The sequence below is a fragment of the Mustelus asterias genome, chromosome 8 (assembly GCF_964213995.1).
Source record: "Mustelus asterias chromosome 8, sMusAst1.hap1.1, whole genome shotgun sequence".
Taxonomy (NCBI): domain Eukaryota; kingdom Metazoa; phylum Chordata; class Chondrichthyes; order Carcharhiniformes; family Triakidae; genus Mustelus; species Mustelus asterias.
Window position 1 is genome coordinate 98585309 of NC_135808.1, and position 15680 is coordinate 98600988.

Here is a 15680-nt window from a genome sequence, read left to right on the forward strand (position 1 = left end):
GGAGTGCAGTGTCTATTGGAGAACTCCATCACAGCAGGGTGGGGCAGGGCACACCCTCTGTTTATGGCACTGGGTGCCACATGGTAAGGTTAAATGTCCAGTGTGAACATTAGTGAATCGGCAAATGGGTAAGTGGATGAAGGAGTGATGGGTGAGGAGGCTGGTGGGTAGGGGGACTATTCATATCAGTTTGGGCAGAGTGGTCAGGTCAGCCTTGATATCTCTCTGTCCAGTGATTTTATTTTTGTACATTATGCCACTCACATGATCTTTTGCCCATTTTATTTTTCCCCCCTCACTCTCCACCATTATTTCTCCCATCTCGCTACGTACATGTCTACCCTATCTTCTGTCTCTCCCTCTCTCATATCCTCAATCATAACTTCTTTCCATACCCCAACTTATGTTTTCACCAAAAATAACTACAAGTTTGCATGAAATATATTTAAACGGTTAATTTGGCCAAAGAAAAAACAAAGCTGAGGCAATGCCTGCAGCTGGGAGGGACCTGTAGTGCTGGGGGTGGGGGAGAATTGGAGAGAAGCTACAGTGGCTTGTGGAAGCTTTATTTATTTTGTTTTATGTTTATTAGCCAAGTAAGTCAATTGAGAACAAATATTCATTTACAATGAATTCATTGTGACTGGATCATAGTCCTGTAACGCCCTACCTAATGCCACTGTAGGATACTTTCGCTACACAGATTTGAGCAGATCAGCAAGGCAGTTTGCCAACACCGTCTCAGTGGCAATTAGGGATGGACATCAAATGCTGGCCTTGTTAGCAACTCACACATTCTATGGATGTATAGAGAGAAAATAATGAAGAAGCAGTAGAAGAGACATGAAGAGCCATACATGAGGCAGGCAACTGTAGACAAGACAATACATGACCAAAGATGTGCAGGTTAGGTTGAATGGCCATGCTAAAATTGCCCCTTAGTGTCCTGAGATGCGTAGGTTAGAGGGATTAGCGGGTAAATATGTAGGGATATGGGGGTAGGGCCTGGGTGGGATTGTGGTCGGTTCAGACTCGATGGGCCAAATGGCCTCTTCCTGCATTGTAGGGTTTCTATGATGACTATTGACCAGAATAGCCTGGGTGTTCAGGAAATGGCAGAAAGAAAAGAGAAAGCTTTTGGTTGGCTAGTGATGTTTGGTTGGGGTGCTGGAATGGTCAGTAAGGGGAAGATCTGCCAGGTAAATGGGCCTTAAACCAGGAATGACTGGCAAGACAAAAAAGCAGTAGGGCCCAGGTGCTTCAAGAGATCCTCAGCAGGAAGACTCTTGGCATCAGGAAAATGGGGGGCACTGCAGAAAGATGTGGTAGGGTTAGGTCCAAGTAAGCTGTAGAAGAACAGAGTATGTAGCACTATCAGCTAACGTTCTGGGGCCTGCACTGCAGGATGAGTAATGTAAGTATATTGGATTTTAAATAAGCTTGAGAGCAACTATTACCCCTTCGCTACTATTTAAACAGGCATTATTAAAATATAAATATTTTACAGATATAGGCTATGGGAACACTCTATCTTTGCATTCTCTTTTCCTCTCTGTAACTAATGTAAATATTGATTTTCTCATGTGTCACTGGTACCTGGAAGGTTAAAATGCTATCTGCAATGGTTGTAGGTTAACTTCCTATTTGCATCACAATGCTGGACCTGACAGCAAGTATTAGCACAAAAACATTATTATTCTGTGCAAATGAAACCTTCGAGGAACTATTTTAATGGGTTGCTTCTCACCATTTCTAGCGTAGTTTTGTAAGTCTTAAAATTCAGTGAATTTCAGTAATGCAAATAATGCAATCACAGCAAATCCATGACTAGCATCTTGTAGGATCTTTGTTGTGAAAATTTGCAAATCCTATTCAATTTGCATCCAGCTGCAAACTTTTGGTCCACATTAAGCCAGAATTATTTTGGGGTCTGTTAATACAGATATCTACTGCTTGTCCAAAGCACAGCCCAAGGGCCCTGGAGTCAGTTTTCAACATGCTGAAAGAGAGATTGACTGCTGGGTGTGGGATATTGAGTGAGATGCGAGTAAGAGAGATGATAGAATGAGAGAGAATGAGCGTGTGTGTGTATCATAGAAATCATAGAAACCCTACAGTGCAGAAGGAGGCCATTCGGCCCATGGAGTCTGCACCGACCACAATCCCACCCACCCAGGCCCTACCCCCACATATTTACCCGCTAATCCCTCTAACCTATGCATCTCAGGACTCTAAGGGGCAATTTTTAACCTGGCCAATCAACCTAACCTGCACATCTTTGGACTGTGGGAGAAAACCGGAGCACCCGGAGGAAACCCATGCAGACACGAGGAGAATGTGCAAACTCCACACAGACAGTGACCCAAGCCGGGATTCGAACCCAGGTCCCTGGAGCTGTGAAGCAGCAGTGCTAACCACTGTGCTACCATGCCGCCCATAATTCTGTGCTACCGTGCCGCCCTGTATGTGCAGGTGTGGGAGAGAGATGATAGAGTGAGAATGTGTAAATGTGTGTGTGTGATTGTTTTGCTCTGCAAATGTTTCTTAATGCCTAAACTTTTTTTTAAAATTCAGTTTAATGTTATGCCAAACCTTCTTTCTGAAATGTGCTCATTGGCCCCTTGACAGAGAAAAAAATGGAAATGTGGCCCCCTCAAGCAAAAGGATTGAACAAACCTGGATTAAAAGCACACTCAAATTCACACAATGGGACACGGGTGTCTGATTCTCAACACAAGTCAGAAAAATATTTGGTTTCAGATGTTGTTTTGTCCGGGTAAATTGCTGCCAATTGTCAGTGTTTCACAGATGAATTTGTTGCTATCCCCACCAGGTTCAGGTCAATTTAAAAAAAGACTTGCATTTATATAGCATCTTTGACAAAGATGCTTGCAGATGACACCAAGATTGGTGGCATGGTGGACAGTGAGGAAGGTTATCTCCAATTGCAGCGGATCTTGATCAATTGGGCCAGTGGGCTGACGAATGGCAGATGGAGTTTAATTTAGACAAATGCAAGGTAATGCATTTTGGTAGACTGAACCAGGCAGGACTTACTCAGTTAATAGTAGGGCGTTGGGGAGAGTTACAGAACAAAGATCTAGGGGTACATGTTCATAGCTCCTTGAAAGTGGAGTCACAGGTGGACAGAGTGGTGAAGAAGGCATTCGGCATGCTTGGTTTCATTGGTCAGAACATTGAATGCAGGAGTTGGGACGTCTTGTTGAAGTTGTACAAGACATTGGTAAGGCCACACTTGGAATACTGTGTGCAATTCTGGTCACCTTATTATAGAAAGGATATTATTAAACTAGAAAGAGTGCAAAAAAGATTTACTCGAATGCTACCAGGACTTGATGGATTGAGTTATAAGGAGAGGCTGAATAGACTGGGATTCTTTCTCTGGAGCGTAGGAGGCTGACGGGTGACCTTATAGAGGTCTATAAAATAATGAGGGGCATAGACAAGGTAGATAGTCAATATCTTTTCCCAAAGGTAGGGGAGTCTAAAACTAGAGGGCATAGGTTTAAGGTGAGAGGGGAGAGATACAAAAAAGTGTCCAGAGGGACAATTTTTTCACACAGAGGGTAGTGAGTGTCTGGAACAAGCTGCCAGAGGTAGTAGTAGAGGCGGATACAATTTCATCTTTTAAAAAGCATTTAGATAGTTACATGGGTACGATGGGTATAGAGGGATATGGGCCAAATGCAGGCAATTGGGATTAGCTTAGGGGTTTTTAAAAAAAGTAAGGGCGGCATGGACAAGTTGGGCCGAAGGGCCTGTTTCCATGTTGTAAACCTCTATGACTCTGACTCTTTAATGGGTTCAGGGCATCCCAGAAAGTTTTATACCCAATGAAGTACTGAGCTTGACGCCCGTGGTAGGGAAGTTGTTGGAGAGGATTTTTAGAGATAGGATGTATGCGCATTTGGAAAGGAATAAACTCATTAATGATAGCCAGCATGGTTTTGTGAGAGGGAGGTCATGCCTCACTAACCTGGAGGAGTTTTTTGAAGAAGTGACTAGAATGGTTGACGAGGGAAGGGCTGTGGATGTTGTCTATATGGACTTTAGTAAAGCGTTTGACAAAGTTCCTCATGGTAGGTTGGTGCAAAAGGTTAGATCTCATGGGATAAAGGGGGAGGTGGCTAGATGGATGGAGAACTGGCTTGGTCACAGAAGACAGAGGGTGGTAGTGGAAGGGTCTTTTTCCGGCTGGATGCCTGTGACTAGTGGTGTTCCGCAGGGCTCTGTATTGGGACCTCTGCTGTTTGTGATTTATATAAACGATCTGGAAGAAGGTGTAACTGGGGTGATCAGTAAGTTTGCGGATGACACGAAAATGGCTGGACTTGCAGATAGTGAGGAACATTGTCAGAGGCTACAGAAGGATATAGATAGGCTGGAAATTTGGGCAAAGAAATGACAGATGGAGTTCAATCCTGATAAATGCGAAGTGATGCATTTTGGTAGAACTAACGTAGGGGGGAGCTCTAAGATAAATGGCAGAACCATAAAGGGTGTAGATACGCAGAGGGACCTGGGTGTGCAAGTCCACAGATCCTTGAAGATGGCGTCACAGGTGGAGAAGGTAGTGAATAAGGCATATGGCATGCTTGCCTTTATAGGACGGGGCATAGAGTATAAAAGTTGGGGTCTGATGTTGCAGTTGTATAGAACATTGGTTCGGCCACATTTGGAATACTGCACCCAGTTCTGGTCGCCACACTACCAGAAGGACGTGGAGGCTTTAGAGAGAGTGCAGAGGAGGTTTACCAGGATGTTGCCTGGTATGGAAGGGCTTAGTTATGAGGAGAGATTGGGTAAACTGGGGTTGTTCTCACTGGAAAGACGGAGGATGAGGGGGTTACCTAATAGAAGTGTATAAAATTATGAAAGGCATAGATAGGGTGAACGGTGGGAAGCTTTTTCCCAGGTCGGTGGTGACATTCACAAGGGGTCATAGGTTCAAGGTGGGGGGGAGGTTTAACACGGATATCAGAAGGACGTATTTTACACAGAGGATGGTGGGGGCCTGGAATGCGCTGCCAGACAAGGTGGTGGAGGAAGACACACTGGGAATGTTTAAGATTTATCTAGATAGCCACATGAACAGTGTGAGAATGGAGGGATACAAAAGAATGGTCTAGTTTGGACCAGGGAGCGGCACGGGCTTGGAGGGCCGAAGGGCCTGTTCCTGTGCTGTATTGTTCTTTGTTCTTTTGCAGTGTAGTCACTGTTAAAATTTTAGGAAATGTAACTGCCAATTTGTGCACAGCAAGCTCCCACAAACAGCAAGTAATCTGTTTCAGTGATGTTGGTTGAGGCATAAATATTGGCTAGGACACCAGCTCTTTAAAATTGTGCCCATGGTATCTTTTGTTTCCATTAGAGAAGACAGATTTAGACTGTCCGTTTAATATCTCATCCAAAAGATGGCAACTCCAACATTCCCTCAGCACTGTACTGAAGGATCAATTTAGATTTTATACTCATTCTCTGGAGTGAAACTTGACTCCAGAACCTTCTGACGCAGAGGGGAAAGTGAGCCTCAGTTGAGACCTGCTGAATTGTGAATATGAAACATACTATATAGACTCCATCACTCATCACTATCTGGAGCTTTCACTCAAAATTGGACAGATAGTAAGAGTTTTAAAAGTAATAGGAAAGAGTTCCTCCCTCCCCAGTACTATGATGCTCTGGGTCCTTGGGCACATTGGTCTCCATTCTCCAGGTTTGAACTCCTCTTCATGTCTGGTACGCACTCTCAGTTTGCTTCCTCATTTTCATTTGAACATCATACCTTCATTGCCCACTCACTCTTCTGCGGGCAATATGTATTCCATTCATTCACCATCAAAATCCTGCTGTTTAGGATTCTTTGTACACATCAGCCACGATCTGATTGAATGGCAGGACAGGCCGAGGACATACTGGCTTACTCTATTTCCTACAGAGAAATGCTGAACATGGTGGCTTTGAATCAGCTGCATGCTGATTTTGAAGCAGAAATACAGAACACAGGTCTAAACACAAATGGTGTGTATGTACTTCATTATCACCTACAGAGATTATACCCTATGCAAATCAGGGTGAAAGACGGAATTGTGCAGTAGAGAGGAAGCCTTTTGGCCTGTCAGCACTTTAAACTAGCTTTCCAATTACTACTTTGGCCTGTCAGCACTTTAAACTAGCTTTCCAATTACTACTTTGGCCTGTCAGCACTTTAAACTAGCTTTCCAATTACTACTTTGGCCTGTCAGCACTTTAAACTAGCTTTCCAATTACTACAAATGTTTCGGTTTCAAGGGTATCCAATTTCTCTTTGAAAGTTACTATTAAAATTGCTCCCACTATCATGAAAGCTACTATTGAATCAATACGATCTAACAGCTTTACAATAAGGGGGCAGGGAGTAAGTTTGTGTGCAAGATGATACTAAGTTATCATCTAATACAAGCATTTCCCTGTTGTTATAAGGATCATGTAACTTGTCATCTCACTATGTTTACTTGAACTTTGTAAAGCACCCAGCAATCCAATTATAGATTTCACCAACAGAACCTGAAATGAAGTTGGATAGAATATTTTAAACTATGTTATTTCATAGCTTAGACTAACGTGAAATACTGATGGTTATATGTCAATTACTTGTGATGCTACCAACTTGGTGATTAATTAAGAATATTGCACAATATTATAATTTATTGGCTTAAGTGTAATGTTTCCCATGGCAAATTGGCACCAGTGCATTAATTAAGCCTGGTGACAGCAAAGCATTTAAACTAATATTTATACTATTAACAGCACTCATAGGATCCTCAGCCCACACCAACCACCATATTGAACCTTTGTGAAATACACCAGTTTCAGTCCAGTAGATCATTAAATCCTTTGCAATTTGTAGTAAGTGAATTGATGCAACGCTTTGCAAACTTCTAATAAGAAGATAGAAGCATAATTTCATCAAGGCAACATTGAACAGGCTCCCGAGGAGAACAGTAGAAGTAGATGGTATTGAGTCAATAAGTACAAACTGGACAATTTCTTTCAAAAATTGTTATTTTGGGATAAATTATATTAGTAACACAGTACATAAGTAATGATACATAGTTAAGTGTGATATGCTTGGAAGGAAATTGTGACTTTGAACCTGTAGTTTCCAAAGCTTTCTACCACTGGACCCAAGAGTGTTCCTCACATTATAGGGCGGCACAGTGCTTAGCACTGCTGTCTCACAGCGCCAGGGATCTGGGTTCAATTCTGGCCTTGGGTCACTGTCTGTGTGGAGTTTGCACATTCTCCCTGTGTCTGCGTGGGTTTTCTTCGGGTCCCCACAGTCCAAAGATGTGTGCGTTAGGTTCATTGGCCTTGCTAAATTGCCCCTTAGTGTCTGGGGGACTAGCTAGTGTAAATGCATGAGGCTATGGGGATAGGGCTGAGGTGGGATTGTGGTCGGTGCAGACTCGATGGGCCGAATGGATTCTAATTCTATGATTTTATATTTGTGTCTTTTGTTGACTAAATGGTAGAGATTCATTGTTATTATTTGTCAAACCTCCATTATTGTTCTATCATGTGACTATCCACATGGTAGGTGAAGTAGAAGAGTCCTTAATTTTCTTTGTCTGAGAATTCCTATGCTGCCATATTGTGCATCTGTAGGCTTCATTCAAACAGAAGACTAATGTGTAAAGAATTTCACATCAGTCAGCAGATTTTAAATGCCAGAATCTGATGGATTCTTGGATACATATCCTCCCCAGACTCATTGTGTCATTCTGTGTACCCTAGCCGTCCATTAGACTGCATAGTAGTATCACCATAACATCTATCAACTCCATCCCTGTCTCAGCTCATCTGCTACTGAAATTCTCGTGCTCATCTTTGTTACCTGTAGCCTTGACAATTTTAATGCACTCCATGCCAGCCTCCCACATTCCACTCTCTGTGAATTTATTATCTAAAACTCTACTACTGCCCATGTCCTCACTTGCACTAAGACCGGTTTGTTTATTACACCTGTGTTCACCAAACTACACTGGCACCAAGTTAAGTAGGCCTCATTCTTGCTTACAGGTTGCTCCCGGTCTTGCTCCTCCCTGTCGCTTTAATTTCTTCCAGCCCAGCAACCCTTCAAGATATTTGTGTTCCTCTAATTCTAATCTCTTGACCATTTCCAATTCTGATTGCTCCACCACTGTCAACCATGCCTTCAGCTACTTAGTCCCTAAGCTCTGGGATTTTATCTCACTTTCCTCCTTGAAAGCAGTATTAAATCACTACTTTTTTGACCAAACTTTTGATCAGCTGCTCTAAGGTCTCTTACATGACCCAGTGTCCCTGTGGAGTGCCTTGCGATGCACAAATATTTGCTGTAATCCATTATATAATGACACATATGTCAAAATTAACCAAAGTATATGAAGAGAGGTATTTGGCTGATTCTAACCATGTGATTCTTAGTTAAAAATAAGAGATAAAATGTTTTCGGAACACCTTTATATAATTTTATGATTGAGAACTGAATTTAACTTTCGGAAGTAAAGCAACGTACAAAGGTAATTTAACAAAGGGGAATATCTATGGAACAGCCATTGTTAAGTTGCGTTAAAAAAATGAAAAGAAGCACTCAAAACAAAGGTATTGGAGTAGAAAAACAGACAATTCTAATAACACAAAGAAGGAACTAATAGAGATAAATTGGGAAGAAAAACTGACAACTAAAACGGTGAACAATGGGGGAAATTGTTAAACAGGAGGCGACAGGTTTATAAACTAGACCTAATCCTAAAAGAACGAGTGCTGCCAAGCTGAATTTCTTGATCAGTAGGAACATTAAAAACTTAAGCAAGACATTAACAAATCTAAATCTGATAGTAAATCAAGTGAAGAAAGTATAGAAGGGTAGGGAAAAAAGAATCAGATCATAGAATCCTACAGTGCAGGAGGTCATTCAGCCCAACGAGTCTGCACTAACAACAATCCCACCCCACACATTTACCCCGCTAATCCCTCTAACCTACACATCTCGGGACATTAAGGGGCAATTTTGCATGGTCAATCAACCTAACCCGCACATCTTTGGATTGTGAGAGGAAACCAGAGCACCCGGAGGAAGCCCACGCAGACACGGGGAGAATGTGCAAACTCCACACAGACAGTGACCCAAAGCAGGAATCAAACCCAGGTTCGTGGAGCTGTGAGGCAGCAGTACTAAACACTGTGCCGCCCCTGGGCTAAAGGAAGTATGTACGATAGGTTAACATAAAAGATAAATTGTAAAGGAATGTATGAAATAAAGGTGGGGTAAAATAAGTGAAAGAATAGATTTTTTAAAAAGTGGACTCACCTGAAGGACAAAGAGGTGACAGACACAGACTTTTTTTTTAAAAACAGAAATGTGAATGTGGGTATAAAGGACTAGAGGAAATGAAGGAGGATCACTAAAACACAAACACTGGAAAGGTAACATGTCCTGACAGTTTACATTCCAGAATATCGACGAAATGAGAGCGGAAATAAGAACATTAAAAAACTCGGTTCTATAATTTACTTTTTTTTCCTGCAATACGCAGATAAACTATTTAAGGGGCAGCTTTATGTTGAACAAATGCACCTTCAAACCGAAGGGGACGCAGTGCGAGTTGACACAGATGAGTAGATGTGTTGGGACAAAGCCGAGATTCTGTTCAGCACTAACCTCATGTCAGCCTTACTCTTCTGCTTCCACAGCGACGTGAAGTTCATGAATGCGGACATCGAGTCAGATAGAAGAACCGGATCACGAAAACGTTACACCGGGTTGGGGTTTAAAGCTTCGGGTGATTCCTTTCCCGGTGATTCTGTGCCTGAAGTGAGAGCGACGCCAGAAATGTTGTCCTCATTCCAGAGGCGCGCCACTCCCAGAAGCTGCCTTGCAGCCAGTCAGATCCCACCCTCGCCAAGGGCCGTGCTAACTCCTTTATTCAGCAGCTGAAAACTTTCCAGGCATAAGTCTCTTCTGGATGATCGACTAAATAAACTTTTAAAAATTCAAAACTCTGAAGAAGTCCGTCCTCCGAGCCTGGGACGAAACCAGCTTAATATCCTGCTGGGATAAATAATGCGGGAGGAATGTTTTCACTTCAGGCCACAAGGGGTAGTTCAGGTGAACCGTGCTGCCTTTCAGGGGAAGCTGAATAACTGCCCGAGAGAGAAAGGAATCGTTTATCGGCTTCACCGAAACCAGGTGGGAGGAAGTTAGGTGGCGTACAAATATAGGCGTAGACCTGTTGGGCCGAATGGCATGTTATTGTACGTATTTGCTTTGTAAGATGTGTCCAACAATGATCAGACATCACGCTTTCAATTTTTTTTTTGCTGTGCTGTTGATTGACTATTATATTGAACTTTAAATAAATCCTGCCTTTCAGATGCTGAGGCTGGACAGACAGACACTTAAACTCAAAAATTTCACAAGTAGCTGAAACCCATTGCCCAAATCCAACAAAGGACCAGTATTAGTTATCATAAAATTATCATAGCATCAACCTGAGATTAATGGCAAATCTCTTCACGCTTGTGGCTGAACAAACATTACAATAATGACTACACTTAAAGAAAGTACTCCACCGGCTATAAAGGTCATTAAAGATGCTGTATAAATGCAAGCTCGTTCATTCAATTAGTTGGCGATGGGTTAACCTAACCTTTGGAGATTCTAACTTTATCCCATTGTTGGCTGGGTCACAACATTTAATCGGTTTTACAGTAAACAGTATTTTGGATGACTTATAATGATCTATTTATTTCATCAGACGTCACTTGCACTGCAACTGCTGACGATCCCCACCCCAGCAACTGCCCTGCAGCTACCTATCACTGTTTCAGTGCACCATTATCAGGGTAGATTTCCTTCTGCCTACTAGTCTTACCAGTTCTATAATTTTAAAAATAAAGCTAAAACTTGTTTGACATAACTAGGGAAATGACGACCTGCTGTTCTTGTGAGGTCATTGAACCTCTTTCTACATTGAAGTCAGGCCCTGAAAACAATACTGTTAGCACTGATCATCATCTCAATCACCCATGTCCTCCCACTCGATCAAACAATTGTCCACTTTTAAAAGTAGTCCACTCCATTAAAGTCAGACTTTAACATATTATTGTTTGCATTACATACTTCACCAGCCAAACTCCATCTAGGTTTCAGTTAGTGTTGCTGTTGAACTGACCATGAGATGGTGCACTGTGATCCATGAGGGTACAGCAAGGGCTGCTGTAGCATGGGAGTGATGTTCCTGGACCAGCTATTCAGATACCTGGATTAATGATCCAGAGAAATGGTGTCTATGAAACTATCGGAATGTCATAAAAAACATTGGGTTCACAAAAGCCCTTTCGGGAACAAAATCCATCTTTTGCAAAAATTCTGCGGATGCGGGCCTTTCGACAGACAAGTCTAGCAACAGCCTGACATGAAAGCAAAATACTGCGGATGCTGAAAATCTGAAATAAAAACTGAAAATGCCAGATTACCTCAGCAGCCTGCATTTGTGGAGAGAGAAACACAGTTATTGTTTCAAGCCCATGTGACACTTCTACAGAACATCCTGACATAGTTTTACTCACCAAACCATACCTTTCAACCAACCACTGGTGTTACACCAGAAGTGGTTGCATATTGGTTTAATATTTGGGAGATAGCGGATCTGGGTATTCTCAACATTGATTCTGGAGCAATGTTCCCCCACATTTCCCTTCACTGTGCATTAATGTGCCATGTGGCTCCTTTAAGATGCCTGTTCAGCCACACATGCACATAACTCAAAAGAGCTCACTTCTTGTGCGTGGACTGCTTGTCATTGCATGGTAATTCTGAATTGCTGAACATCCTCCTGATAATTACCATCTACAACCCTCCATCATCTTATGAATCAGTACAGTAAGACTTGGACAACATCCCAATTATCACTGGGCTAATATGTGGCAAGTACCATCTATGCCACCCAAGTACCAGGCAGTGAACATCACCAACAAGAGAGAATCCAAATATCTTCCCTTGACATTCAATGGCATTATCATCATGAAATCCCCTACCATTAACATACTGAGATCACTGTTGTTCTGAGATCACTGTTGTCCAGAAACTTAACTGCAGGGGAACTTGCAGGTCATGGTTTTCCCATGTGTCTGCTGTCCTCTTTTTTGATGGTAGTGGTCATGGGTTTGAAAGATGCTGTTTAAGGCATGTTGGTGAGTTCCTGGAGTGGATCTTGTAGATAGTACGCACTGCTGCTTCATGCATCAGTGGTGGAAGGAGTGAATGTATGTAGATAGGATGCCAATCAAGTGAGCTGTTTTATCCTGGATTGTGTTAAGCTGATATTGTGCAGTTATTGGAACTGTATTCATCCAGGCAAGCGGAAAGTATCCAACACACTCCTAACTTGTATCTTGTAGATGGTGAGCAGGACTTGGGGAGTCAGGGGGTGGGTTACTCACCAAGAGGTTCCTAGCCTCTGACCTTTTCTTGTAGCCACAGTATTTACATGGCTACTCCAGTTCAGTTTCTAGTCAATAGTCACCCCCAGGCTGTTGACAGTGAGGGATTCAGCGATGGTAATTCCACTGAATTGTCAAGGGGTGATGGTTAAATTCTCTCTTGTTGGAGATTGTCATTGCCTGGAACCTTGTGGTGTGAATGTTACTAGTCACTTGTCAGCCCAAGTCTGGATATTGTCCAGGACTTGCTGCATTTAGACATGGACTGCTTCAGTATTTGAGGAGTCACAAATGGTGCTGCCCATTGTGCAGTCATCTGCAAACATCCCCATTTTTGACATTATAACGGAAGACTGTTGGTGATGCAGCTGAAGATGGTTGGGCCTCGGACACTACCAAGGAACTCCTGCAACTGAGATGATTGCCCTCCAACAACCACAACCATCTTTCTTTATGCTGGGTATGATTCTAACAAGTGGAGGGTTTTCCCTTCTGTTTTTCATTGACTCCAGTTTTGCTAGGGCTTCTTAATGCCATGCTTGGTCAGATATCAAGGGCAGTCATCTCACTTCACCTTTGGAATTCAGCTCAGGTGCTGTTGAAGAAGTCTTGGTGAGTTGCTGCAATGCATCTTGTAAATTGTACACACCTTGCTGATAAAAACTAACCAGCCACATATATATATATATACTGTGGCTACAAGAGCAGTTCAGAGGTTATGTATTCTGCAACAAGCAACTCCACTCCTGACTCCCCAAAGCCTTTCTACCATCTAAAAAGCACAAGTGAGACTAATGAAATACTCTCCACTTGTTTGGATGAGTGCAGCTCCAGCAACACTCAGGAAATTGAGCACCAAGTGGGCAAAGTAGCCCACTTGACTGGTCCCCCCATCCACCACCTAAACATTCACTCCCTCCACCATTGGCGCACTGTAGCTGCAGAGTGCACCACCTACAAGATGCACTGCAGCAACTTGCCATGGCTTCTTTGACAGCAACTCCCAAACCCAAAGCCACTGTCACATGGAAGAACGAGGTCAGGAGGTTTGCGAGAACACCACCATCTCCAGGTTCCCCTCCAAATCACACACTTTCCAGATTTGGATATAAACATCACTCCTTCATTGTCAGTGAATCCAAATTCCCTACTTAACATCACTGTGGGAGTATCTACACCACAGACTGCAGTGGTTAAGCAAGGTGGCTCCTCACCATCTTTCTCAAGGGCAATTAGGGATTGGCAATAAATGCTGGCCTTGCTGGTGACACCCACACCCATAAGTAAACAAAATAAAAAACAAAATATTAATGGGTAGGGAAAGAGTGCAATGGAGATACAGATCAATGCTCTTCCACCTTATATGCAATGAATTTTAGTAAATGTATACAGGCTACATGAACCATGCAAATGATCAATGTTTTTACACAGCGGGTGGTTAAGATCAGGAATGCACTACCTGACAGTTAGTGGAGGTAGATTAAATAATGGCTTTTGAAATAGAATTGGTTAATTACCTGAAGAGAAAAAGTTTAAAGGGTCTGGATTTCGCTGCATTGTTTCTGCAGAGATTTGGCACAGAATCTATGATTTTTCTCAATTAACAGCATGGAACCTTTCACTCTACCACCAGAAATAAAGCTCATTTCAAAAGGTTTCCAAATTCTGATAATGATGTCTGGTGCCATTCAAAGCTGGAAATCACTTCACTTTGTTGCACATTTGCAATAACTCTGTTTATTTTAACAAACCACCATTAATAATTGATCTTTACAGGTAAACTGTTTAAGGCTCTTACTGCCATACACAGATGAATCACTTCACAAGTGTCTTTTAATTAATTTAGAATTGTGTGTAAACAGAAGAAACATGCTAGGAAATTAAACACAACACCACTTATAAAATATGACATGCAACCTTCCAATGAAATAGATGAAAAGTTTATGTCTCCAAGGAAACATTTCTATCGCACAGAAGAAAGATTCATCATAAAATCATGAGAGGAGTAGGCCACTTAGTCCCTTGAGCCTGCTCCACTGTTCAATAAGTTCATGGTTGATCTGATTGATTTGATTGTGGTCTTAACTCCATCTTCCCATGAGACGTACGTAACTCTTAAATCTCGTGCCAGTCAAAAATCTATTTCAGCCTTGAATATATTCAATAACCCAGCTCCCATTGCTCTCTGTGAAAGAAATCCAAAGACTAAACACACTCTGAGAATATTAATTCCCCGAGTCTTAAATTGTGACACCTAGTTCTGGATCTCCCCACGAGAGGAAATATCATTGCAGCATCTAATCTGTCAAGTTCGCTCGGAATCTTGTGTTTCAATAAAATCGCCTCTCACTCTTCAAAGCTCCAATGAGTAGAGGCCCAACCTTCACAACCTTTCCTCATAAAACATCCCAGGAATCGGAATAGTAAACCTTCTCAGAACTGCTTAGGAGGCCAGAACTCTATATAATACTCCAGTTGCCATCTCACCAAGGTCATGTACAGCTGTAGCAAGATGTCCTTACTTTTATCTTCATCCACCTTGCAATAAAGGCCAACATTTCATTTGCCTTCCTAATTACCTACTGTACTAGCATGCTAATATTTTGTGATTCATGTACAAGGACACACAGATCCATCTGTATTGCAACATTCTGCAACCTCTTTCTCTAATCAAATGTACTATGCTAGCAGGAAAAGATGCTGACCATTATTTCAGTAAACCATAACTATCCCACAATAGGGGACAATTTCTAAACTAAACCCAAATTGTTAGGTAATCTACAGCATTCTGTTGCAACATGTTGACATTAAAGGTTTATCAAAGGTCTTCACATACAAGCTGTAAGGCATCATTGTGTACTTCAAGGATAAAGACAGGCAATTATCTGCAAATTGAGCGTGCAGGTCCATAGTTCACTAAAAGTGGCAACGCAGGTGGCTAAGGTGATTTAAAAGGGAAATGGCGTGCATGCCTTCATCGGCCAGGGCATTCAGTACAAGAGTTGGGAAATCATGTCGCAGCTATGTAAAACCTTGGTTAGGCCGCATTTGGAGTATTGCGTGCTGTTCTGGTTGCCACACTCAGAAAGATGTGGAAGCTTTGGAGAGAGTGCAAAGGAAGTTCACCAGGATGTTGCCTGGTCTCGAGGGTATTGACTATGAGGAATAAACTGGGTTGGTTTTCACTGGAA

At 42.2% G+C, this 15680-nt stretch overlaps 1 protein-coding gene across 2 annotated transcripts in view; it reads right to left on the reverse strand.

The window, feature by feature from the left end:
- The window catches only part of ttc39a (tetratricopeptide repeat domain 39A), a 92092-nt gene extending 82119 nt beyond the window's left edge, over window positions 1-9973 (reverse strand). Inside the window, exon 1 of one of the 2 annotated variants that reach the window (XM_078218552.1) lies at window positions 9707-9973. In XM_078218552.1, coding sequence (XP_078074678.1) covers window positions 9707-9765 — 59 coding nt within the window. In that variant the 5' untranslated portion in view covers window positions 9766-9973. The remainder of the gene's footprint in view (window positions 1-9706) is intronic. The other variant, XM_078218554.1, reaches the window with a different exon arrangement.
- Between the last annotated feature and the right edge of the window lie 5707 nt (window positions 9974-15680).